General features: G+C 45.9%; 1 protein-coding gene across 1 annotated transcript in view; it reads right to left on the bottom strand.

Annotated features, from left to right (window-relative positions):
* Positions 1–10,432: 10,432 nt before the first annotated feature.
* The window catches only part of VGLL3 (vestigial like family member 3), a 62,118-nt gene continuing 45,913 nt past the window's right edge, over positions 10,433–26,637 (bottom strand). The window contains exon 4 of the mRNA XM_015407695.1: positions 10,433–12,019. Coding sequence (XP_015263181.1) covers positions 11,973–12,019 — 47 coding nt within the window. The 3' untranslated portion in view covers positions 10,433–11,972. The remainder of the gene's footprint in view (positions 12,020–26,637) is intronic.

Raw genomic sequence — 26,637 nt, 5'->3', positions numbered from 1 at the left:
GCTCCTATTGTCTGTCCTATTAAAAGTGTCTGCCTGTTATGTAGGAGAAGCAATGGAGGATTGCACAAACCCTCCTCACGTGGACTGAAAGAACACTCCACAGCTGTTAGCCTTGTTTTGCATGTTTTACATATTTGCATACACCAAATATTTCCCAACCACCCTGTGTTTATTTTAAAATCCATCCCTAACACATTTGGCAACACAGACCTCTGTGGATATGTTTTCCCTGGGTGAAATTTTGCTGGATCCTGTTTTAAAAATAAGCTGTACATTCAGCCCTGCTTTCAGTAAAGTCAAAGCAAAACCAACACATTGAAACAAACAGGGAAACAGTTTTGTTGATGAGCAGGAGAAGAGATTTTTGGATGAAAAAGCCTGAGGTTGGGTTGTTAACTCTTCCAAATTAGTTGATCCCAAGTGGGGGAAAAAAAATGTTAGCAGCCTTACTGTGACCTGAATTCTTGTGATCAAGATAATGTGTTCCATTCTATCATGGTATCTTTTCCATTCAGTATTTTCCCCTGCATTCACCTTGCATGTCGAGCAGGGTTTTTTTTGTTGTTGGTGTTCTGCATTGATTTTATTCCCTTCAGCTCTTAGTTTGCTTTCTCTTCTCTGTTTCCCTGGATTTTCTGAAGATGGTTTTGGGATGATTTCCCCCCTTGCTCCTCTTCCAAGTCAATGGTAATTCAAAAGCATACAGTTTCCCTCAGATTCCCCCAACCCTTTTCCCACCCCTCAGAGGCCACTCCCTGCCAATGTCAAGGTTGTTCTGCCCAGTCTGCACCTTTCCCCATCCTCCCCCTTTTCAAGGTTGTTCTGCCCAGTCTGCACCTTTTCCCATCCTTCCCCTTCATTGGCACTTACTTTTCCCATCAAGTAAAGCCCCATTACAAGCAGGATGAGTTTAGCTAAATCAGTTTTTTTGCTGAACGGGGCTCTCTGGGTTAAAAAAATAAGGTGGTGGTTTCTGTGTGTGTGCAGGAGCTGATTCTGTGGGGAGAGTTCTTCCCACAGGATTGGCTGGGGCTCTGCTGCACAGACCGGTTTAAAGGAGCCCACCAAGTTTAAACCAGCTGGCAGGAGAAGGCTGCACACAGCTGAATTTGCAGAAAGCCATTGGCATCGCTGTGCCTGCAGGGAACCATTCAGCTCTGTGCTGCCTTCTTCTGCCACCCAGGGAAAAGGGGAAGAATCCACACACCCCAGGCACTTATCATAAGCCCAGGCAAACCCATCCTCTGAACCTTAAAGGAGAAATCCTTAGGCTGGCTTCCGTGCCTCCGCTTCTCAGATCAGGGAAGAGAGAGGGAGAGAAAGGCAGGCTGCTTAGAAAGTAGGAGGAGGGAGGAGACCAAGAAGGGGGAAGCTAGCTATGTGTGTAGGAAGGGGGCTGTTTGCTGATAATTGGAAGTTACTAATAATCAAGCAGCACCTTTGTCTCTCCAAAGGTGGAGACACTCAACACACACAGACACACACACCAGATCTGCCCTCTCCCCTAGTGCTCGGCAATATGGGAATTGGGGCTTCTCAGCTCCTTGTCAATTTTGGGACAAGTCTGGTCAGTTTCAACAGTGGGTTTCCCCCCTTTCCCTGTGTTCCTTTCTGTTCCCCATCATTCAACCTACCAATGCTAAAATACAAGAGCAAACCATAATCTATGAAGATTGAAATGGAAGGTGCTTGCTGGACACTACTGTGCAGCTGCGATGGGACAGTTGCATAATTTTTTTAAACATCACATGTCACAAGTGACATTCCACCCCAAGTAGAGAAAAGTGTGTGTGGGGGAGGGGTTGGAGCCACAGAATAAAGACATCAGGTGGTGTACGACTGGTGTGAATGGCAGGCACAGAAATTCGGAGTCAAGTTTAAAGGCTTGACTGCTTGGTTACTCTGCAGTAAGTTGTGCATGCAGAAAGGACCTTCATGACAAATTTTGTCCTTTTCATCCTAAAGTTTGTGACTGGTCTATTGTCACAAACTTCCATAAATTTTTAAGACAATTCTTGGAGTTTGTGCTGATTCATGGCCAGAGCAGAAAGCCGCAAAAACAGCTGCTCCCCTCTGCTCAGCTGTTTTGGGCTTTCTTGTGCAGTCTCATTAATGTTTTAAGGCACTGCACAAGAAAGTCAGAAAATGGGGAGCAGCCTGTCCAGGGTCCAGGCTGGGCACTACTTCAGCAGGGAAAGTCCCCGTCCATAGCCTAGGTGCTCACCCACCTTCCCCCCATTGCCTGAGGATGCCCCCGACACCTGGATCTCCCAGTGGGAACTCACCCAGGAGGACGGTGGAGCAGAAGAGGTTGGTGGAGAAGGAGAGGCTGGCAGCGGAGAAAGGGTGGCCAGCTGAGGTGGTTGGTGGCAAGGTGGAGGAGATGGCCATGGTGAGCCATGCAGTGGGAGTAGGGGTGCTGCCACAGGCTGTGGCGGCAGTACAGTGGCTGGGCCCACCCTAGGAGCCCTGGGCAGGGGAAGTGGTGCCATCAGGAAAGGAGGATCACAATGTACAAGAGCTTCCCCTGTTGAAGTGGTACCCAGCCCTGCCCCCTGGCAGGTTGCTCTCCATTTTCCAGCTTTCTTGTGAAGTCCCTTTAGACTTTCAAGAGGCTGCACAAGAAAGCCTGAAACAGCTGAGTGTCTAGGAGCACTCCTGCCACTCAGCTGTTTTTGTAGCTTTCTGAAAACCGATTTAAAGGAACCGATTTAAAGGAACTGCTTTAAACAATGCTTGCTGGGCCCACAATCTGAACCGGTTCGTCAGAGAACAGCTTGGCTCATGGTTCAGCGTTTTTGCAGTTTGTGCCCATTCCTATTCCAAAGCACTGTTTTACACAGCCAACTCTATTTTCTTACCCTCACAATAATCCTGTGAGAGAGGTTTAGATGAGAAAATGAGAGTTCCATGGCTGAGTGGGCCCTGACCTAGATAGCCCAGGCGAGCCTGATCTCGTCAGATCTTGGGAGCTAAGCAATGTCAGCCCTGGTTGTTTGGATGGGAGTCCTCCAAGGAATATCAGGTTATGACACAGAGGCAGGCAATGGCAAACCACCTCTGAACACCTTGAGAACCCCGCCAGGTTCCCATAAGTCAGCTGTGACTTGACAGCCAAAAAGGTGTGGGGAGGGCCTGACTGGAGATTTGAACCTGGATTTTCTTTCCCAGCATTTTAACCACAGCCCCCATTCTGGTTTTCAGTTTCTAAAGAATTCTATAATGCCCACAATCTCTTGAAAGTTGCCATATTTTACAGGCAGAAATCAAAATGTTGTCAATGATGGGATATAAATGTGTTAAGAAACAAATAGCAGAAAACAACTCCCATTCTTTTTACTAAATTAAATTCAATAAGGCCTTTCCACTTAGTGAAAGAGCAAGCAGAGAATCCACACGGACTCATGGGCGGGCACCTCATTTCCCCTTGTATCCCCTTCTCTACACTATTTCCTCTTTCCTTCCTTGTGGCAACCCCCATATTCTAACCTTCCTTTGCTTCCTTCTTTATTTCCCACCCACCCACCAACCTATCTTTTATCTGCTCCCCCCATCTTCTACAATATTTATTATTAATTTACTTCATTTATACCTGCCTTTCTCCCAAGTGGTGACCCAACGCAGCTTATATCATTCTCCTCTCCTCCATTTTATCCTCACAACAACCCTGTGAGGTAAGTTAGGCTGCGAGTGTGTGACTGGCCCAATGAGCTTCCACACAGAATGGTTATTCAGACCTGTGCCTCCCAGATCCTACTCTGAAACTCTAACCATTACACCACACTGGCTTTTGTGAAGTGACTGCTGTCGAACTGTGGCAGGCAGCCAGTCCTGGGTGAGTCATACAAGTTGCATGGAATTGAGTCGCCTAGTGGTTGCTGCCATACTTGGCCCCAATGCTGCCATACTTAGCCCTCAAAGGCCAAAACCAGCCCTGCAATAGACACTGCCCCTTACTCTTGCCTTTTACTGACAGAAGGCTATATTTTTTTAAAAAAGTTCTCAACAGAAGCAGCTAACTTCCAACTAAAGACTTTTTTCTCCTTTGATTCTGCCTAGAAAAATATAATTGTGTATCAAATTTAAGGAAGAATAGGTTTCTATGTACAGAACATTTTTGTTACATTATTTAATTTTCGGAAATTTGCACCATGGCTCCTAGAAATGAAAGAGAAATCTGAATGAGAAGCAATGGTCTTCATATATTATAGAAAGAAAACATCCATAATAAGCATTCACATAGAATGGTTTGAAAAGCATCAGAAAGTTGACTCAATGTTTCCCTAGAAGGACAAAACAATAACAAAACCAGTTGCAGATGTACTGATACTGGGTATAATCCAACACATAACTGAGCACACGCAACTGTTGTTGAAATCAATATATCTTAACGTGTGTGTTTATTATCAAAGGGCAAAGGCTTTCTGATTTACACATTTTACATTATAAAGTATTTCTTTTTAAAATCTGGGAGTATCATGTCTTTGAAAACTCAGGATTTCCAGAGTGGATATGTATTCCAAGAGCAAAATAAAACAATCAGATATTCCCAAAAGGAAATGCAATTTGGCTGGGAAGAATTTTTACCAGATGTCTTGGTCTCCACCCGGCTTACTGTCTTGTCCAAATAAAGGCAGGATCATGCTTTGAGTTATGGGGCTACCCCCCCAATCTCTATTTTAAGTCACATGGATCTCTGCTTTTTCTGAGACCAGACAGCTACCAAAGCATCTCCTCCTCCAGATTATAGTACACAGGCAAATGTAGTGCCATCTGTCAGTGTTTGTAGCCTGTCACGGCTTGCCTTCATCCCCCATTATAGGTAGCTGAGCATCCACAGGACTCACATACTGCTTCAGGATTAATGGGAGCAAGGCATGGCCTGAGAACAGCACTCCCGAATTCCCTGCAGTCTCACCCATTTCTATTTAAAATTAAAAGCACTGCATGTGGGCCCTATTTTAGTACCACTAATAATTTAGGCAGGCCACATTGCAAGCCTCCATACAGCCAAAGTGCATCCTTCATTAACAACTGTTAATAATAACATGGCTGCTGTGCATTCCTGACATAAGCAGTGCTGAAACAGAATCATTTTGTTCATGGCTGGGCTGAACTTCCTATATCAAATGCTATCTGTCTACTTGATCTCAGTGCAGCTTGACTTGGATGGAATTTAGCAAATCCAAGTATGGCTGCCTTGGGGAGCATTTATGTGCTTTTGAGAATATTCCTAGAAACAATGTATATTTTGCATGTATTTTTAATGCTTTGTGCAGAGTATGAAACATTTTTTTTAAAAAAGGACTCTGATATCCAAAGCCACAAAAGCCATTGTGCCACCCAAAGCCATTTATATATTTCCCACTGATTTCAATGGGAGGTGGAATTCTCCATTCTTAGAAAAGACCAAAACGATCAGGTATGCTGGCTATTTCTCTTGACAGGGCTGGTAGCTAGCAGTCTATATGTGGCACCCTGAAGTAATTTTATGTTTCCTGCTTGTCCTACCAAATTTATTCTCATGCTGTAAAAAATGAGGAATCAGCACTTTAATGTTACGTTTCTGATTTTAATTTTGCATGCATGCCAACTTTATCATGAAGCAACAGTACTTGCCTAGTCTGCAGACTATGACCTACATAAAGAATGGCGTGGCTCTCATGTTGGCCATCCCCATTGTATAAAGACCAACAGCATCTGGATTGCTTCAGGGAGGGAAACAGTACTATTCACATTAAATTATTTATGAAGCTATGATGATGTGGCTTCATCATACAAAAATCTTTAAACCTTTTAAAGATAGCATCCTCCATTATTTTAAAGGGCATACAAAAGGATTTGTATAAATTTTGTTTCAAGTGAGATTTTAAATCACATCAGAAGCATCTCTGTGGTTTTGATGGTGCTCAGCAAAGATTACAAATAGAAGGGGAAATAAATTCATTTAAAGACAAATGTGTGAATCTTCTGCTGAAATTCTGTAGTCATAATTTAGTAACTTTTTAATTTGCAAACACAATCTGAAAATGTGAAAAGTATATGTTGGCGACAAAGCTTTGGCTGTGTCTGTGACTCTCCATGGAGACCGGCTTTCCCCATATATACCCCGGAGAGCACTATGGTCAGGGTCACAACACTGATTAATTATTCCAGGCCCTAAGGATGCCAGGCTCGCTGCTACCAGGGCTAGGGCCTTTTCAATGGCGGCTCCTCACTGGTGGAATGAACTCCTGGAAGAGACCAGGGCCCTGCAGGACCTTGTACAGTTCCGCAAGGCCTGCAAGATGGAGCTCTTCCACCAGGCTTTCAACTAGGAGCCGTCCACCACTACCACCAACTACCACCATCATCAACATCCATGGTAGTGGGTTGGCCCTGTATGGAGATCGGGCCATAATGTCATGGGAGACCGGAATACCACTGAGTTGGGATCTTAGTAGACCATTTTATAGTACACCATTTTAATTTACTGATGGATTATCATTGCGAGCACTTTAAATATTACTGTATAATTATTTTAATTGTTTTAAAATGTTTTATGCCAACTGGCCATATTGTGCCGGCTTATGTGAGCCGCCCTGAGCCCGTTCGCGGGGAGGGCGGGATATAAATATGATAAATAAATGTGCATATTGATTATTTGGGTCACAGTCTTGATTTGGTGCTCATACATCAATGTAAATGTATCTGCAGGCTTTGGATGGCTTCTGAGTCTACCAGTACTGTGGATGGCATGGTAGATCATGGAAAAAGAGATTCAGTGTTATGGTAGTTTCTCTGTCCGCTCAATTCTGAGTGATTTAATTCTGTCTGAGTCTACCAGTACTGTGGATGGCATGGCAGATCATGGTAAAAGAGATTCTCTCAGTGTTATGGTAGTTTCTCTGCCTGCCCAATTCTGAGTGATTTAATTCTGCACAGGTGATTTGAAGCGGTTTAATGCAAATATTGTTGAATATAACCTTTATAGTTTCAGACAAATGAACTTGATTCTTACCTGTCTGATTTTCAGACCGAGTCTGAATGCGAAATTTCAAAACCATAAGTATATTTTCTATAGAATGATGAAACAATTTCTGCCAAATTCACATTTACAGAATATTCTCTTTTCCATCCACTCATGTGGAAGGGATCTTGTGAAATATGTTGCTTTTCTGGCACAATTACTGAAATAATCCACAATGTAAAAAAAAAGATATTCCATTTGTACATGTATTTACTTGTACTTATTAAAGGAAATTGTAAGTATTGTGGTAGCACCAAGTTTGACAAATGTAAGTCTGAAAACTCTTTTGTGAATTTGAACTTTGCATCAGCTCTAGTATTACTATTTATGTCGGTGCCTGAAATTGTGATAGAACACGTTGCTCCTTCCAGCACTGACTAACAAATCCAGATGTGTTTAATTAGTACTTTTGCACCATTCATACTGTGTTGAACTGAACTGGCTGCCTTGTGAATGTAATAAGTTCTATTGAATAACCCTTTTCTTCTTTGTTGGGCTTTCATGGCCTTAAATTGAGGTGCTAGCCATTACCATAAATTTGATTTGTTTTCCAACTCCAATATCAATACAGGGTTCAGTGCAGATGCCAGCTGACAGCATGATTTTACACTTGTTTACTGAGAAATAGGACCCACTGAATTCAGTAATGCTTATTCCTTAATAAGGGTGCTTAGGATTGCAGTCATGCAGTACATTCTGAAGCAGAGCGACACTGAAGCAGAGTCAACTGAAATCAAAGCGCTTAGAAAGGTGTCACTGTTTAAGAGTCTCATGTAAGTGGAAGAGATCTTTGTTTCAGTTCAAGACAGGTGTTTCAATGGTCATAGCATGTCATTTTTGTTGTTCAGTCGCATGTCATTTTTGTTGTTCAGTCGCACAGTCGAGTCCGACTCTTCGCGACCCCATGGATTAGATCACGCCAGGCCTTCCGGTCTTCCGCTGTCCTCTGAGGTTTGCTCAACTTCATGTTCGTTGCATCTATGACGCTGTCATAGGCTAACTTAATAGACCTATCTCCCTTATAAATAAAAGCCGAATGGTGGCGGCACTTCTCTAGAACATTCCACACACTCCAAAATCAGTCCGCTCTCTGATCTGTCATTCAGAGGGTCTCCCTATCCACTGGCTGCTTTCCCTGAGTCCTGCCTCCAACATTCTAAACATTTTGCAGTTCCTCTCCCCCCCCCCATAGCCAGTCAGAACATAGAGGTTATTTGCATATGCAGCCTCATTGGCCTCTGCCTCGGAACACAGAGGTCGTTTGCATATGCGACTTGATTGGCTTTTGCCTCTAACATTCTAACCAGTTTTGCTGTTCTGAGGTAAAATGTGTCCAATCTCCAGGTGAGGGCTGGAGATCACTCAGAATTACAACTGCTTTCCAGATGGCAGAGATCAGTTCCCCTGGAGAAAATGGTGGGCTCTGTATCCTTATATGCTGCTGAGGTGGCCCCCATATGACAGCCAATGTGACGTAGCAGTCAGGGCTTCAGAGCACGGGAGAGGCTGCAGGTGTGTGTGGGGTGGAAAGCTGAAGAGTGAGGGGGAAATAAAGGTAGGTTGATGATTGGCTGGGAAGGAGATAGGGTTGCCAACTCCAGGTGGGAAATTCCTGGAGATGTGAGGGATGGAGCCTGGAGAGGGTGAGGTTTCAGGAGGCGTGGGACCTCGGACAGGTACAAAGCCATAGACTCCACCCTCCAAACCAACCATTCCCTTCTGGGGAACCATCATTGCCAATCTCCAGGTGAGGGCTGGAGATCACTCAAAATTACAACTGTTCTTTAGGTAGGTGTCCAAGGCCAGGGCACCCGCCCAGAGACTCTTTCTAGAGGTTCTTGTATTTATTTCCACAACGGGCCTTTTTCCCTCCACCTATATTGAACTCTCTGTTTCCTAGTCAGTAAAACAGGTAGTACATATCTTAGGAGCACTATAAGCACTTAATCCTTGGCTACGCAGAAGGTAAAAGGGCTTCATACACATAACAGATGAAGAATAACTGTGTGACTGTATGTAGAATACAAGTCTTATATGCACAGTTAGTATCCTAGCCTTTTCTTATTTAACCATACTCGTTTAGCACCATTTCTACCTGTGGTCATGCCCTTTCTTTAAAGAAGCATATACATTAAGTGATATTATAACTAAAATATTACCAAACATGTACAGGGTACCCTACCCTCACTGTTGAAACAAGCCTTCATGATTTTTATTGATTTTGTTGCTATGTTATTAGTTAAAATGGTTGTTATATGAAAATTTAATAAAAATATTTTTAAAACCTGTGTACAAATGGAAGAGCTCTTATCTCTACTTAACCATATTCATTTTCTACACTTTGTGTGGACAAAAACAAGAAATCAGTTTGCTCCCTATGTTTCTTTTGCCAAATGCAAATGGCTATTCATGCTTGGGTCCATACGAAAACATAATCACCAAATAACAAGACATACTATCCAACCAGCTTTCCCACTGATGGAGAAGGATCCATCTTACCACCTAAAAGATCTTCTTGGGGATCATGGGACCTGCATGAACAAAAGCTGTCATACAGGGGCTATAATAATGAAGGGATTGGCTGTGACAGAGTAAAAGTCTGGCTGGATCCAATGCATGCATACCACTCACATCTCTGGCTAGAAAAATATAAATAGCTGGTATGTAATGGAATTTCTAATAATGAAGGTTACAATGCAATTTTACTAGGCCTACGTTTTTTTTCTGTTGGAAGTTGATCTGACAGTTGCCCCTCTGTGAATTATTTCTTAAATCCCTAAGCATTTGTGTATTTTGGAAGTGGGATATCATGTAAAATTTAAAATGCTAGTTGATCTTGATTACTGTCATTTTAAGCAGAATTATATCCTTCTGTGTCCGGTGAAGTCAGCTCTGCTTAGGATTGCACTGTAAATGTTTTTAGAATATAGGGAAACGTATTTTTGAAGTTAATCTTTCTAAACCTCTTTTCCCAGGATATATCAGCAGAATGTTTGGAAGGGACATTTGCAGCAGTGCAAATTTTGTAAGAATGTAGGAGTGAGAGTCATTCCTGAAGACAAGACTTGATAATGAGCACCATGACTGTGAAGCATAGGGTTAGGTTCTAGGCTGCTAGCATTGGCATAAAAAACCCTATTCTTGTTGCTCCTGAGCTGCAAGCTACATTTCTTTCTCTTCCATGGACCAGCAGCAGCATGGGAGAGCTTCCATGAATACTTCATAAAGACACTGGAAGCCAAGGTACAAGTAGAACATATGCAGTTTTTTGTACATGCATCTAAACTCAGATCTAATCCATCGCATACATTAAATGCTGTGTTAGGTACCAGTAGCGTAACCTATTCTTTACTGACTCCTAACAATCCTAATAGGAACGAACAGAGAAGGCACTCAGTGGAGTAAGGTGAAAATTCACTGTGGAAAATGAATAACTTTATTCCAATATTACAAAATACTGAGTTTTGAACATACAGTTCTCATAGAAAGGAGCCTGATCCAGAGTGAAAAAGCCATCACTGAAAGTTTGTCTAATGATACCTGCAGAACATGACCTCAGGCATGCCTGCTGGATTTATTTCCACTTGAGGAATAGCTATTACTTTGTAAGAGCTAGGTAATTAAGAATTTAGTGATGAGCACATTTTTTCTTCAGTTAGTCGTATATTGGCTTCCAATGAAACTTTCTTTATTGTATGTATATGCTACTAAGGTAACAGTTTATTGTGCTGGGTTGAAACTTAACAACTATACTAGTCCTCCTTCACAGTACCCTGTGGGCCTTTCAGCCCCATATGAGCTTCATAGCCTGGCAGAAAAGATTTCCAGCTATAGTTTGGGCCCTAAGAATAGTACTACCAGGGTGTTTTAAATGGTTGGGGAGTTTCAAATACAATTTTGCAATTTGGAGTGTAAGTCTTCCGTTTCAAGATTAAAAAGTGAAACGTTCCTTTGGAAACACCCTTGGGGATGTGTATAGACACAGAGAGAGGTTTGCAGAAATGTAGGCCAGCAAAATGCAGTTTAGCCTCAAGAGCCAGGCACTGGCTCTGTCTTCAGCAGCAGTGGTATATATCAGCAGTGTAGCTGAAATCAGTTTAAGGAACAGCTACCCATCTATGTAGGCTTACAGTTTAAATAGCATCTGTGCCTTGTTTCAACAATATTTTCTCATGGGTTGCACTGCTCAAAGTTATCTTCAGAAGCAGCAAAGCAGATATTCTTTTTCTTTAGTAATAGAGTACTGCCACAGAAAATACTATACATTTGAATAATCACTTAAGCAAAAAGCAAAATACATTCAAGATCTTGTGGGACTTTTACATATATGTTTGAATCATTTCATGACAGATGCTTCAGATAGCAATAACAACAAACTCCCATACAAGCATGTCAGACATCTAAAAATATGCACTTTACACATTTTGCCAGTGCTTCTCCAAGAGAAAGTTCTTTAAACAGAACTTTACCTTTTTACATTTTTTTTAAAAAAATACATTGTTCTAAAATAGCCCATCAATGCTTATGCAAACTTTCTGTATTTCTACAAAATATAGATGCACAAAGAGCTACAAAAAACTGTATTCCTGACCGGGTGACAACTAGTCAAGGCCAGGTCTCTCCTGACCATCAAGGCTGTGTGTGTGTGTGTGTGTATGTGTGTGTGTGTGTATCAACCAAGCAAAACATTGTTACAGGAGCAACAAGTTAGGCTGCAGAAATGCTGCTGCAGGCTCAGATGATAAACAATATACAACAGAAAGGCTTTTTAAAAATGTCCTGGGAATGAGAAATGGCCTTTCAGAGGTAAAGACTCAATCACAAAATCATGGCTGGTCGCCTCTCCATCTGCTTAGCAGAATGTCTGTTGCCACTGTACAGAAATGGTGAAAAGAAATTGCAGCACTCCCTTCACAAAGATGGAGACTCTTAATACTGGCTACGAATAAGATCCACTTGTACTTCAAAACCATGGTGTCTCCTTACTTTTTTCCTGGTGCTGTATGCCTACTTTTAAGGAAAGAGAAAAAAACAATTTAAGTGTATATACTGACAAATGTTTTAATGTTCAAACAGGAATGTCATAGAATGTCATACACATAGAATTAGCTGCACAAGCACAGAATTAAGTGCACAATAGGTATGAGCAGCCCTAATTCTGTCTTAGACCATCGACTCAAGTTTTTCTAACTTCAACAAGCAATATTAGTTTTAAAATAGATTTACTCCTAAAAAAATGCATGTCAACAAAACAGAATTATTAGTTTCCTGAGGTACTATCTTAGGCAAAAGTAAAGTTGGCAATTCTGGGTTGGAAAATTCCTGGAGTTTTGGGGTGAACTTGGAGAGGGACCCAGGGTTTGGGGAGGTGCTAAGTGCCGTGTGTACCCAATTCCAAAGCAGCCATTTTCTCCAGGGCAACTGATCTTTGCAGACTGGCGATCCATTGTAATTCCAGGAGAGCTCCAGGTTTCACTGGAAGGTTAGCAACCCTAGGAGACATACGATGGAGAGGTTGCAGATGGTTTGCAAGACCTTGCTGGATCACACCAATGGCCCATCTAGTCCAGCATCCTGTCTCACACAGTGGCCAATCAGTTCATCTGGAGGGCAAACAACAGGACATAATGTCTAGGGCCTTCCCCTGATGTTGCCTCCTGGCTCTGGGATTCAGAAGTTTGATGCCTCTGAATGTGTAGGTTCCCCTCCGTCACCATGGCTAGTAGCCATTGATAGACTTATCCTCCATTAATCTAGCTAATCCTTTTAAAGCTGTTTATTCCTGTGACCATCACTACATCCTCTGGCAGCAAATTCCATATTTTAATCATTGTCTGTGTAAAGTAGTATTTCCTTTTGTCTATTTTGAACCTACTGCCCATCAGTTTCATTAGATGCTCTTGGGCACTAGTATTTTGGAAGAGGGAGAAAAAATTCTCTTTGTCAACTCTCTCCACCCCGTGAATAATTTTATGAACCTCTATCATGTCCCCCCTTAGTCATCTCTTTTCTAAACTGAAATTTCCCAGACTCTTCAGCCTTTCCTCAAAGGGAAGGTGCTCCAAACCCCTCATCATCTTGGTTGCCTTCTTCTGTACTTTTTCCAGATGTGCAATGTCCTTTTGGAGGTACGGTGACCAGAACTGTACACAGTATTCCAAATGAGGCCACACCATAGATCTATACAGGGGCATTACAATATCCATTGTTTTATTATCAATCCCTTTCCTAATAATCCCTAACACAGAGTTTGCCTTTTTCACCACCACGGCACACTGGGTTGGCACTTCCATTGAGCTATCCATTACAACCCCAACATCTTTTTCCCTCTTATTCTCAGCAAGTTCAGACCTCATTAGCCTATACTTGAAGTTGGGATTTTTCAAGTAGTATGTATGAGCACAGGTTTGGCAAGTTTCTGTACTACTTCACAAGCTAGAAATGCCTGTTTTACCATAGATACAAAAGGGGGACAAAAGAAATGAACTTGTATGTCTTTTCAGTGATTTTATACTCTCTCTAAAAGACCTGTTATTATCTGATTCCAGGCTAAATCAAGCTAAAATGTTTCTCTTAAACAGAAAATTGGACTGGAGGCCTTACACTGAAAGGGGAAAAGATGACAACATTCTTGAAATTACTTACTGTTGAATCATTTCCTTGTGCTTTGAAAGGGGCTGTTCCTAGTTAATTTATGTATATTTTTATAATCTTTTAATATCACCATGGTTATGTAAGGGCATTCAGGATCCATATCTGATCTGCTGGCTCCTCAGATGATGGAGATGTTTTTCCTCAGAAGATAGGAATAATCCTCACCCAGGAAAAAAAAAAATCCACATTGAGGATGTGGTGTGTCTTTTCTCAATAATTCCAAACTGGTGACTACACACTCAGGTGGTGAGATAAACATCTAGCCATACCCTGAAAAATCTGAATCATTTTCTCAGGATGGGATTAAATAATCTACATAGCAGTGCTCCATGTAACAGCTCAGTCACATGATCTTAATGTTGCTACTAGAGATGTACAAGAGAGGCATACAGCACATATTGCATGTGACTGAAGCAATGTATGCAGTAAGGTACATTGAAACATTAGAGCTGCCCACAGAGCATCATTGGGGAGGGTGGTAAATAAATCTAACTAACTAACTAACTAACTAAATTAGCATGATAAATGCTTTCAAGTGGTCTTTCAGCATGGAACTTGCTCCTTTAGAAAAACAGACCGGCCTACTTAGACATATGCCCCTACATAGTTCCCACTTCCCCCAAAGTTTTGTCTAAACACAAAGAATATATCATACTGGCAATTCCTTTTACCTATTCCTATCTGAACATCTTTTCCACCTGGATTTTGCCCTGTTTTATTCCCCTTCAGAATGATAACATAACAACAAAAGAAATCCATCTTTTGCTTTCCATCTTAAAAAGGAAGCAAGGTTTCCCTTGAGGCATCCCCCCCCCATTTTTCATGCTATATACCTTTTAAAAAGAAGCAGGCATCATCAGTGTAAATAACCAGAGGTCAATTCGGGGGGGAATGCGGGGGATCGCAGTTCCCCCTGGTGAGGTGCGGGGGGGCGGGGCACACAACAAAGCCCCGCCCGCTGCTTCCGGCCGCCCCGCTTCTGGCCCTCATTCAGCCAGGAGGAGGCAGGAGAAGAGGGAGGGTAAGTTGCTTCCTCCCTGCCTCTCCCCACCCCTGCCTGCCTGGGACCAGGGAGGGCCTTGGCGGGGCTTCCTCGTACTCCCGCCGGCCTTGCAGGTCCACTGCCGGGCCTTATGATGTCAGGGGGTGTGGCATATGCTAATGAGTTCCCCTAGCTCTTTTTCTATGAAATGACCCCTGTAAATAACCATGTAAATTATTACAGCTATGATATGCTTTTCAGGCCCGTAGCCAGGATTTCTTAAATCGGGGGGTCTTGTTAAAAAGTCGGGGAGCACTGAAATAAAAAATAAAATTTAAAAACTCATGCACGCTGGCTGGCTGTCCCTTGCCCCAGCTGGTCTTCCCATTAACCACCATGACACCCTCCTGCTTTGCCATCCCTAGCACCACCCTGCTAGGCTTTCCTTTGGCCCTGGACCCTGCAGAGGGGAGGGGAGAGGGTGGTGCCGGGGGAGTAAGGGGACTCAAGGCCAGCATCCTCTGTGCTTCCTTCTGTGAGGAGCAGTTGGAGCAACAGCCCCGTGAAGCGGGGGAGTGTGCACAAGGATGTCCAAGGCAGACTAAGAGCACCAGCACCCTACAAAGCAGCCCCTGGGATTTGAGCCAGGGGGAGTCCCCTCCCCAGGATTTGGGCGGGTTCATAATCTGCTGGTGGGGACTGATGGCCTCCCAGGCCTCTGCAAGAGCTGGGGAAACCAAGACATGCCAGGGATCTCTCTCCAGAGCACATGGAGGAGGTACACAACAGAACAACCCACAAACGGGAGCAGTGCCTTCTCCGCCTCTCCAGCCCCCTGTGCCCCACTCTGTGCAGAAGATCCCCAGCCCTGCAGAGAAACTCTGTCTCTCCCTGTTGTGTAGTGGGTTCGACGCATGAAGAAACTGGATACAGCATGATTACCAGCTCATGGTTTACTGGTACACAACAGAACAACCCACAAACGGCCGGCACGGCCAACTATATACAGTCCCTGATACAAACCCACAAGTCTCATGGGAGGGTTTGAACTTCCCGCCACAGTTCCTATAGGTGCTAACTGGGAGGCTCAGGATCCTAGTCCCCATTGTTCCTAGGAGCCAAGCTCTGGTTGCAGACCACTGTCACCTAGTGGCAGTCAGCGGACATAACACTTCCCCACCCACCACCTGGAGATTCAGAAGGAGAGAAAGCCGCAGGCACAGCAGCCTCTTTCCTCCTGTGCCTCTCTCCTCTTGCCTCCCAGCCAGGACAGGTGCAGGTGGGTGGTGCATTCCCTGGTGGTGGCCACAAAAGGATGTGTGCAGTGCCGATGCTCCACTCTGCCCTTGACTTCTCAGTGCCAGCCCCCTGCAGCCCAGCTCTTGCTGCCTCTGTGGCCCGCAGCCCATGCTGCCCCAGTTTTGTTTTGAGCAGAAGTTCCCGTTGGCCCCACCTCACCAGCCCTCGACCTGATTCTCCTCCAAGTGCACTGCAGCCCTCACCTAGGAGCCCTGTGCTTCCACCAGCTCCAGCAGGGAGTCCTGTGGGTGGCCCAGAGAGTCAGGGGGCCTGGAGTGGATATAAAGTTGTGGGGCCTTGCTAGGACGTCAGGGGGCTGGACCCTGGGAGGCCCCACTGTAGCTATGGGCCTGTGCCTTTTTATTCAAACTTACTATGATTTTTTTTTGCCTGACATTTGTTGCATCCGTTACTTGTGGAGTACATGCCAGTGACTATTTTGCTGAACCCATAGAAAATATCAAACTCCATGAATTCTGGAAATATCTACAACATAGTACTTTGGCATTCGGATAATATTTTGATGGAAAAGGCTTTTAAATAAGAAACAACACAATATCCATGTTTCTAGTTCTGTTATATTAAGAAGAAGAAGAGAAGAGGTTGGAGTTATACCCCGCCCTTCACTTGGAGTCTCAGAGCGGCTTACAAACTCCTTTCCCTTCCCCTCCCCACAAAGACACCCTGTGAGGTGGGTGGGGCTGAGAGAACTCTGACACAAACTGCTCTTTCAGGAACAGCTGTGCCAGAGCTTGTGACTGACCCAAGGTCACATCAGCAGGTGCAAGTGGAGGAGTGGGGAATCAAACCCGGTTCTCCCAGATTTTGAGTCTGCACACTTAACCACTACACCAAACTGGCTCTCTATTATATTACATCTACAGTCTAGAATGTTGACAGTCCTGGTAGGGCTGCCAGCTCTGGGCTGGGAAATACCTGGAGATTTTGGGGGTGGAGCCTGACGAGAGAAGGGTTTGGGGATGGGAGGGACTCCAATGGGGCATAATTCCATAGAGATCACCTTCCAAAGTGACCCTTTTCTCCAGGTAAACTGATCTCCAGCCCCCACCTGGGGGTTGGCAACCCTAATTATATGTTACAGGGCACATAAGAAGAGAAATGTGACCCAGCTGTGTGTCAACTGTCAGTGAGCCTTACACTCCCCCCACCCAAAATAAGAAATGAGATAAAAACATAAATCAGGGAATTGAGGCCACATTACCTGTCCCACAACAAACATAGTGATTGCCTTATACAGAGTGAGGCCATTGGTCCATCAAGGCATTTTATTTTATTTATTGGTTGGACTTTTATCCCACCCTCCCCTACACTGCAGGGCTCAGGGAGGGTTACAAAAAAAGATAAAACAATCAATTAAAACATCGTTCCAATATTAAAACCATAGCAACAATTACAGTACACCTGATGGTAATCTAGCACAGTTGGGGAGTACTCACAAAAGTTTCAGCACGTAGATGGACCTATAATGGACCAATTTCTGGGCAGTGGGCAAGGCCGTCAGTGCACCTGATAGAACAGTGTGGACAGTGCAGCAGAAGCTGATGTAATTTAGACACCCACTGCCTCAACCAAAGGCCTGGCAGAAGACCATGGGCTGGGAGCTGGATCCCCAATTTTGCCACACACATCCCAGCGACAGCTATGGTGGGGCTTTTGGGGGGCTCTGCCCCCCTTTTAAAGGCACAGCTTCACAATAATTTTATTTATTTATTATTTTAATTTGTAGCTCTCCCTCCCCGCAACCGGGCTCAGGGCAGCTCACAAATAGGGCATAAGCCAATACATAAAAACAGATGAAAATCGCATAAAACAATCAATACAATATTACTACATTATAAGTGCTCTAGATGTTTCGGAACAAACTTCAGTATAAAGATGGCGTCTTAAAGATGGTACTCCCAAATCGGTGATGTCAGTTCCATGCGGCGCTGTCGTTCTCTCCTCCCAGGGCCAGTTGGTAATGATGGTAAGGTAGTGGTGGCTCCTACTCAAAAGCCTGGCAGAAGAGCTCCATCTTACAGGCCCTGCGGAACTGCGCAAGGTCCCGCAGGGCCCGGGTCTCTTCCGGGAGCTCATTCCACCAGGTAGGAGCCACCACCGAGAAAGCCCTGGCCCTAATTGCAGCCAGCCTGGCCTCCTTGGGGCCTGGGATCACCCGGAGATGTTGCGTCCCCCGCCGTAGTGCCCGTAAGGGAACATATGGGGAAAGGCTTCCCCTTAGGTACATTGGACCCCGGCCATATAGGGCTTTAAAGGTAAGAACCAACCCTTTGAAGCGAATCCGGTACGCTACTGGCAGCCAGTGCAGTGCTTTCAGCACAGGTCGGATGTGGTCCTGGCCAGGGAGACTCATCAACAGCCTGGCCGCAGCATTCTGCACTAGCTGCAGCTTCCGGATTTGCGACAGAGGCAGCCCCATGTAGAGAGCGTTACAGTAGTCTAGCCTCGAGGTTACCATGGCCAGGTCATCACCGTTGAGGAAGGGAACCAACTGCCAAGCTAGCCGAAGATGGTAAAAGGCCAACTTAGCAGCGGATGCCACCTGGGCCTCCTATAATGGACCAATTTCTGGGCAGTGGGCAAGGCCGTCAGTGCACCTGATAGAACAGTGTGGACAGTGCAGCAGAAGCTGATGTAATTTAGACACCCACTGCCTCAACCAAAGGCCTGGCAGAAGAACACGGGCTGGGAGCTGGATCCCCAATTTTGCCACACACATCCCAGCCCAGACATAAGGGAGAGGATCGCCTCCTGAGGGATGCTGCATACCAGACATCTTATTTATTATTTATTTTTTATTTTAATTTATAGCCCGCCCTCCCCACAAGCGGGCTCAGGGCGGCTCACAAATGGGGCGTAAGCCAATACATAAAAACAGATTAAAATCACATAAAACAATCAATACAATATTACAACATTATAAGTGCTCTAGATGTTTCGGAACAAACTTCAGTAAAAAGATGGCGTCTTAAAGATGGTACTCCCAAATCGGTGATGTCAGTTCCATGCGGCGCTGTCATTCTCTCCTCCCAGGGCCAGTTGGTAATGATGGTAAGGTAGTGGTGGCTCCTACTCAAAAGCCTGGCAGAAGAGCTCCATCTTACAGGCCCTGCGGAACTGCGCAAGGTCCCGCAGGGCCCGGGTCTCTTCCGGGAGCTCATTCCACCAGGTAGGAGCCGCCACCGAGAAAGCCCTGGCCCTGATTGCAGCCAGCCTGGCCTCCTTGGGGCCTGGGATCACCCGGAGATGTTGCGCCCCCCGCCGTAGTGCTCGTAAGGGAACATATGGGGAAAGGCTTCCCCTTAGGTACTTTGGACCCCGGCCATATAGGACTTTAAAGGTAAGAACCAGCCCTTTGAAGCGAATCCGGTACGCTACTGGCAGCCAGTGCAGTGCTTTCAGCACAGGTCGGATGTGGTCCCGGCCAGAGAGACTCATCAACAGCCTGGCCGCAGCATTCTGCACTAGCTGCAGCTTCCGGATTTGCGACAGAGGCAGCCCCATGTAGAGAGCGTTACAGTAGTCTAGCCTGGAGGTGACCGTGGCCAGGTTATCACTGTTGAGGAAGGGAACTAACTGCCAAGCTAGCCGAAGATGGTAAAAGGCCGACTTTGCAGTGGATGCCACCTGGGCCTCCATAGTTAACAAGGAGTCCAGAAGCACTCCCAAACTCCTAACCTCCGGCGCTGGCACCAAAGGTGGCCCCTCGAAGGTCAGGAGAGGGACCCCCAACCCCAGACCGCCCCAACTCAGGCCCAGGACCTTTGTCTTCACCGGGTTTAGCTTCAGCCGACTCAGTTGGAGCCAACCAGCCATGGCCTGCAACGCCCGGTGCAGATCTTCTGGGATGGAGCCCGACCGGCCACTCAACATCAGATAGAGCTGGGTGTCATCTGCATATTGATGACATCCAAGCCCATGCCTCCAAGCGATCTGGGCAAGGGAGTGTATTTAGATGTTGAAGAACATCGGGGAAAGCACTGCCCCTTGAGGCACCCCACATTCAAGAGGATGTCTCCGGGACTGCTGTTCCCCTATCACCACCCTTTGTCCCCGATCTTGGAGGCAAGCCATTGAAGGGCGATAGTTGGCCAATTCGGCCGGGTCCAAAGAAGGTTTTTTTCAAGAGAGGGCGGACCATCACTTCCTTGAGTGCCCCCGGGAGCTGTCCCTCAGAGAGGACTTGTTGATAATATCCCTTAGGGCACCTTGCAACCCCTCATGACCTGCTCTAATAAGCCAGGAGGGGCACAGATCAAGGCTACATGTGGTTGGATGCACAGATGCGAGCAGTCTGTCAACTTCCTCCAGGCTGAGCGGGCCAAAACACTCCAAACCCAGAACTGCAGACATGCAAGGGGCCTCAAGTTCATTCACTTTTTCAAGTGTGGCGGGGAGGTCGCGGCAGAGCACCAAGACTATCTGCAAAATAGTTCACCAATGCCTCACAGACAATGTCCAATTTCCTAGCATTTTGCCTACCCTGTGGCAGAGTCGATAAAGACCGAATTGTTCTAAATAATTGGGCTGGGTGTGAGCTCGCAGATGCAATTCTGGTCGCATAGAATCATCTCTTTGCAGCCTTGACTGCCATCTCATAGGAGCTCATAAATGTCCTATAAGATGCTCTTGATACCTCATCACGAGCACGGCACCACCGTCTCTCTAGCCGTCTCAGTTCTCGCTTCAGCGAGCGCAACTCCTGGGTATACCAGGGCGCTCGCCTAGCACGAGTGCGGAGAGGGCACCTGGGAGCGATCTCGTCGATGGCTGAGGAGAGTCGGCTGTTCCAATCCTCCACCAGCTCATCCAACGAGCCGCCAGGGGGCCTCAGATCCTGTAGAGCCATCTGAAGCCATAGTGGGTCCATTTGGCTTCTTGGGTGAGCTAAAATCTGCTCACTGCCTAAACAGGGTCGGGGTGGAACATTCAGACAGGCCTTCAGTGCATAGTGGTCCAACCATGGTACCACTTCTGCAGTAATCTGGTCCACTGTCAGCCCAGTCGCGAAGATCAGATCGAGCGTGTCCCCGGCCCAATGTGAGGGGGCTGATACGAATTGAGAGAGTCCCAGTGCTGCCATGGATGACACTAGGTCTGTGGCCCCGCTGGGAGCTGCGTCAATTGCCGCCATGGATGACACTAGGTCCGTGGCCCGGCTGGATGCTGCGTCATCGGCATGGATGTTGAAATCACCCATGACTACCAGCCTAGGGTGCTCCAACGCCCAGCCTGATACGGCCTCCAGCAGGGATGGCATGCTACTGGCCAGTGCGTTAGGCGGTCGGTACACCAGCCAGATCGCCAAACTCTCCTCAGCCTCCAGCATCACACCGTCACACTCCTCCCCCCGCCCCCTAGTCTGTGATTGGTGGAGCACCGAGAAACTCAGTGGGGCAAGCTGGGAGAGAGCTACAGTCTCCCCATCCTGAACCTAGGTCTCAGTCATGTACGCCAGGTCAGCCCGTTGTTCCAGCACAAAGTCCCGAAGGACTGTGGTTTTATTGTTAATAGACCTGGCATTGCACAACACCAATGCTGGAGGAGGGTTATCAATCCTGGCCCCACTGCTGACAACCCTTGGGATGGGCTGCAGGCTGGAAGGGCACCGAGCCATTTTATTTCTCAGCGTCCTTCCCTTAATATACTGCCTGGGACCATCGCTATACTTTCCCCTCCCCACAGGCACTGGAATCTGTTGTCCAGGCATTGCTGCCACAGCAGGTCTACGTAGACACTTCAGACTACTAATGGCTAGCGGAATGCTAGGTCTCACAAGAGTGGGACATAATTTGGTATAGCTGATGCTAAATCACAAATAACACTACCTACTCTGCTGTGAAAATCCCCTAGTGATTGCACTAAAATCTGTGACCAACTGGTCTATCACAGTACTACCCTAGCTATCAGAACAGGGGCAGCTTTAAAACTAACTCCTAGCAATCTAACCATTCATACACACACAACCAGCAGACATACTCTTCTAACCTACTCCCTAGCATCAAGGCTATACCAACTCATCCGTTGGGGCTCCAGTTCTAATTCCCCGCCTACATGGGGGGAGGGGCAACCAAGAGTTCTAGTAGCATTCCCTGTGGTAGCCACCAGGAGAGCCACCCTTTTGATCTCTCCCGCTGCAGTCTCTGCTCCACAGTCCGTGCCCCCCCATCCAGCCAATCCAGACAGCTCCGAGGCGGGATCCAGCACCCCCTGTCCAGCCAATCCAGACAGCTCTGAGGTGGGATCCAGCACCCAGAATCCACCGGCGACCACTGCTCCCCTCGACCGGCTTCACGACTCAGACACCGCTCCAGCCCACGATCTTCTTCAGCCCTCAATGTTCCCGGCTCCCAGGACTTGCCACAAGCTCTGTCGTTGGGGCGGCGTGAACCTGCTCTCCCGCCACCTGGCTGATCAGGGGGACTCCAAGGGAGGGAGAAACCCCTCTCAGGCTCACTCACTGTCACCCGCGAGGTTGCCACCACCTACAAGCTCCTAGGTGCTCCCAGGCACTCCCAGGTGCTCTGAGGAACCATCCCAAAATGGCCGCCACGCTGCTCGCTCCCGGGTTGTCAGGCTGCCAGTTGATTCACCGGCACTGGCACGAGGTTCACGGCAGTCCGGGGCTGCAAGCTGCGGAAGTCTCGCTGCATGAGCCGGGCCAGTGTGTCCTCACCGGTCCCAGCCACAATGGGGGGATGGCCCACATATATGCATATATGCCCCACACCTCATGCCAATCTCCAAGTTCAGCCAGAGCATTTCACCAGGTTGGGGCCAGTGTTCCCTCTAAGCTGAGTTAGTGTGAGTTAGCTCACAGTTTTTAAAACTCTGGCTCACACATTTTTGTCTTGGCTCAGGAAGGATGTCTCCAGAGCAAACTAATTTATGCAGCAGCCAAATCACTCGCTCATAACTTTAATGCCAGTAGCTCACAAAGTACAATTTTTCTCACGAGAGTCCACAGCTTAGAGGGAGCTTTGGCTCGGTGCGCCCGTTTTTTCATTGTATTTCAGCTCGTTCTCATGTTCTGGGGGCAGGAGGATGAGCACAAACCTCCTTCCTCGCCGCCATCTTTCTTCTGAAACCCTCTTCCCAATTGTCACTCTATGTCCCCAACCATGGAGAACAGAGACAAACCACTGCAAAGTAGACCCTCATATCCCCACATCAGCAAGGCAGTGGGCCCACAATATTGTAATCGACCATGTCGAATGCTGCTGTTAGATCAAGTAACAACAGCAGTGCTGACCTGCCTTGGTCCAGGTGTCTCTGGAGGTCATCCATGAGGGTGACTAAAGCCTTCTCCATCCCATAGCCAGGGTAGAAGCCACACTGGAATGGATCCAGGATAGAGGAGTCATTCAGGAAAACCTGGAGCTGATCCATCACCGCTGTCTCAAGTACTTTACACAGGAATGGAAGGTTTGACACTGGGCAGTAGTTGGCTGGGTCCAAATAATCCAAAGATTTTTTTTCAAGAGCAGTCACACTACTGCCTCCTTCAAATGTCCCTGAACTCAGGGACAGGTTGATAATATCTCCCAAGGAAACCTGTATTCCATCACCTCTGGCCTCCACCAGCCATGACAAGCACGGGCCGTGGAGGCAAGTGGTGGGCTTCACAGAACCCAGGATCCTGTCAACCTCATCCTGGGAGAGTTGACTGAAATGGTCCAGTATAGGACACAAAGATGGCCAAGGGGCTTCCAGTTCACACACCGTATCAATCATGGCCAGCAAGTCTTGGTGGAGCGACAGGATTTTATCTGCAAAATAGCTCACAAAGGCCTCACAGCTAACAGCTAATTTACTATCTTTTTGGTATCCCTGTGAAAGGGAAGTTGGTGATCTAATCAACTGAATTGGGTGAGAGCTTGTGGATGCAATGGGAGACACATAGAATTTATTCTTTGTGGCTATCACTGCCATCTCATAGGCTTTCATAAACATCCTATAAGATGTTCTTGCGGCTCCATCATGAGTACACCACTACACTCACTCTAGACAGCCCACAAAAGACCCGAGGGGGGCACTTTTTCCACCAGCTCAGCTGGGGCCCTTTTGGGCTGTTCGAACTGCCAAAGAGATGCACAGTGGAGCCTGCGGGAGAGGGTTTTTTAAAATTATTATTATTAATTATTAGTCTGGTAGACCTAGTATTGGGTGAGGCTGCCAGCACAAACCTATGTGAGTCTACTAAAAATACATCCCATTTTGTTCAATGGGCTTACGTAGGATTTCAGCCTTCCTCACCTTGCATTTTTTCTTTTTTTCATGCCTTGTTATGCCTTAATCCTACATGTATCTCCTTGTGCATTGATCAGCAGTGTGAAATAGGAATGTAAGAGGAAAGGGATTTCAACACTCACTGAGAATGACTCTCCAGTGACTGATACACATCAGTTTTTAAACTGGTACAAAATATTTAACCTGCATGTCATCCTGTCTTAAGACCAAACCACTACAGTTTTTTAAAAAATTATTTTTCCCTTTCCTGGCACAATTTCTTTTTAAAATGAAAACCAAATCAGTAGGCTGCAAATCAGAGTTGAAGAGTAATGGGAGCAGGGTGGGAGGAGAAAAGCTTCTCCTATTTTTTCACTAAAGTTGCACTCCAAGTTGCTTTTCCTTGAAGGAAAAATGATACAGGCATCCCTCATTTCCCCCCTGCAGAGAACTAGTTGTATGTGTGTGACAGAGTTCAAATTAGATAGCAAGGGTCTTCTGTTTGTCTTTTCTCTGCCTATGAACTCCCCCTTCCCTATTTAATATATGTCAGTATTTTACATATGTGGGGAAAATGTCCATAAATAAAGACAACAAAGAATTAATGAATGCATGGTGTGATCTGTTGGATCCACTGACCTCAGAGACAGCTAAATTTTGAGTGAATGAGTGATTTATTATGATGATGAACAAAATTTAGTCCATGCCTCATCAGAGCCACCAACAGAATGAAACAGAATGTGTATAATAAAAACACATCTTAAAAACTAGTAAAGCAAAAAAAACCCCACACCACTAAAATAATTAAAACAAAGTTAAAATACATATACAAAACATTAAAAAACATGAATTAAAGTGCAGGGCAGGAAGGAGGGTTCACTGAGGGAATGCCAGACAAAACAAAAAAAAAGTCTGCACCTGCTGATGGAAGAAGGTAACAGACAGATGAGTCTCCCTGGGGATAGAGTTCCAGAGTTATGGTGCCACAAGTAAAAAGGTCCTCTCTGCATTTACTACTCACTGAATCTCAGAAGGCAGGGCACCTGAAGCAAGGACTCTATACATGACCACAGTGGTCATGTAAGTTTGTAAGGGAGTAAGTGGTGAGTGGTCCTTCAGGTACGCAACTAGAAACAGACTGGAGTGATATGGCCCCTACAACCCACTCCAGTATTAAAATTTTATTGGCTAGAGTTGACCAAAGAATCATTGTACAAGAAGCTAAGTGTCTGTCCTCTGCTATGAAAATATAAGATATTGCCTTGTGAATAATCTATTCAGATAACCTCTAACCTCATTGCTTGAAGCAGTAGGTTGAATGATCTACGTAGAGATCTAATTTTAGGTAATTGATTAATTAACGTTGTTTGTTCTGCTTCTGGTATGGCTTGTGGGCCACAACAGACTGACTGGACTGAACCCACTCCAGTCAACACCCTGGCTGTGGCATTCTGCACCAAATGAAGTTTGCAAACACTTTTCAAGTCCAGCCGCATGTAGAATGCATTGCATTAATCTCATATAGATGTAGCCAGGGCATGTACCACAATGGCAAGATCTTGTCTGCCCAGGAAAGGCCACAGCTGGCTAACCAGTCATAGCTGGTAAAACACACTCCTGGCCGGAGCTGCCACCTGCTTATCCAGCAGAAGGCTTGTGTCCAAGAGCATCCCTAAACAATGCACCTGTGTTACCCCAAGCCTCCTCATGCCATGTAAAATGATGGTACCCTAGCCAGATTAGGAATAAAGTTGGCATAGGGGAAATATAGCCCTCTCTTTGTGCAGTGCCAACTAGCTCACAACTGTCTCCTTCACCCATCACTACAGATACTGCTGACACATATCTGGCATCATGAAAGGACAATGTCTTAATCACATAATCCCAAGGGTTTCAATGGACCTGTATTCCAGCTCGAACCTCCAGACTTCACCAGTCAGTACTGGGACCACCCCGGTCACAGTCTATTTTCGTTATTATTTTCTTGAAAGACCAACCATTAATGGAGCCAAGACTCTTCAATTGCCCAACACTTTGATAACAAAAACTTCCTTTCCCCAACCTTGACTTCTTTTGTCCAAAACCACTTTTGAGCCATTACCAGCCATCCTGGCCCATCCTGGACCATTTCCCTATTGTGCCCACTGCCCTGAAGGCACAATTTTCCTTTATCAGGACTCCATACCAGGCCATCTTTGGTTCAGTCTCTTGGGATGCATATTGGCTGGATCCCACATCTCTTTTGGGTATTCACAGATGTGCTTGATGACCAAGGAGTCTGCTTCTCTTTACTGTAGACCCTTCTCTTCAGAAGGTAGCTATAGCCCCCCTCTTCAATGCTTTGCTTTCCCCCCTCTCTTTAAGATTGCCTCACCTCTTTATTTCCTAGCTCTCTGGTGTGTGTGTGTGTGTGTGTGTGTGTGTGTGTGTGTGTGTGAGAGAG

The sequence above is a fragment of the Gekko japonicus genome, unplaced genomic scaffold (genome assembly GCF_001447785.1).
Source record: "Gekko japonicus isolate JY-2015 unplaced genomic scaffold, Gekko_japonicus_V1.1 scaffold1709, whole genome shotgun sequence".
NCBI classification, from domain to species: domain Eukaryota; kingdom Metazoa; phylum Chordata; class Lepidosauria; order Squamata; family Gekkonidae; genus Gekko; species Gekko japonicus.
Note: the sequence above shows the minus strand (reverse complement) of the source record. Positions and strands in the feature narration are given on the sequence as shown.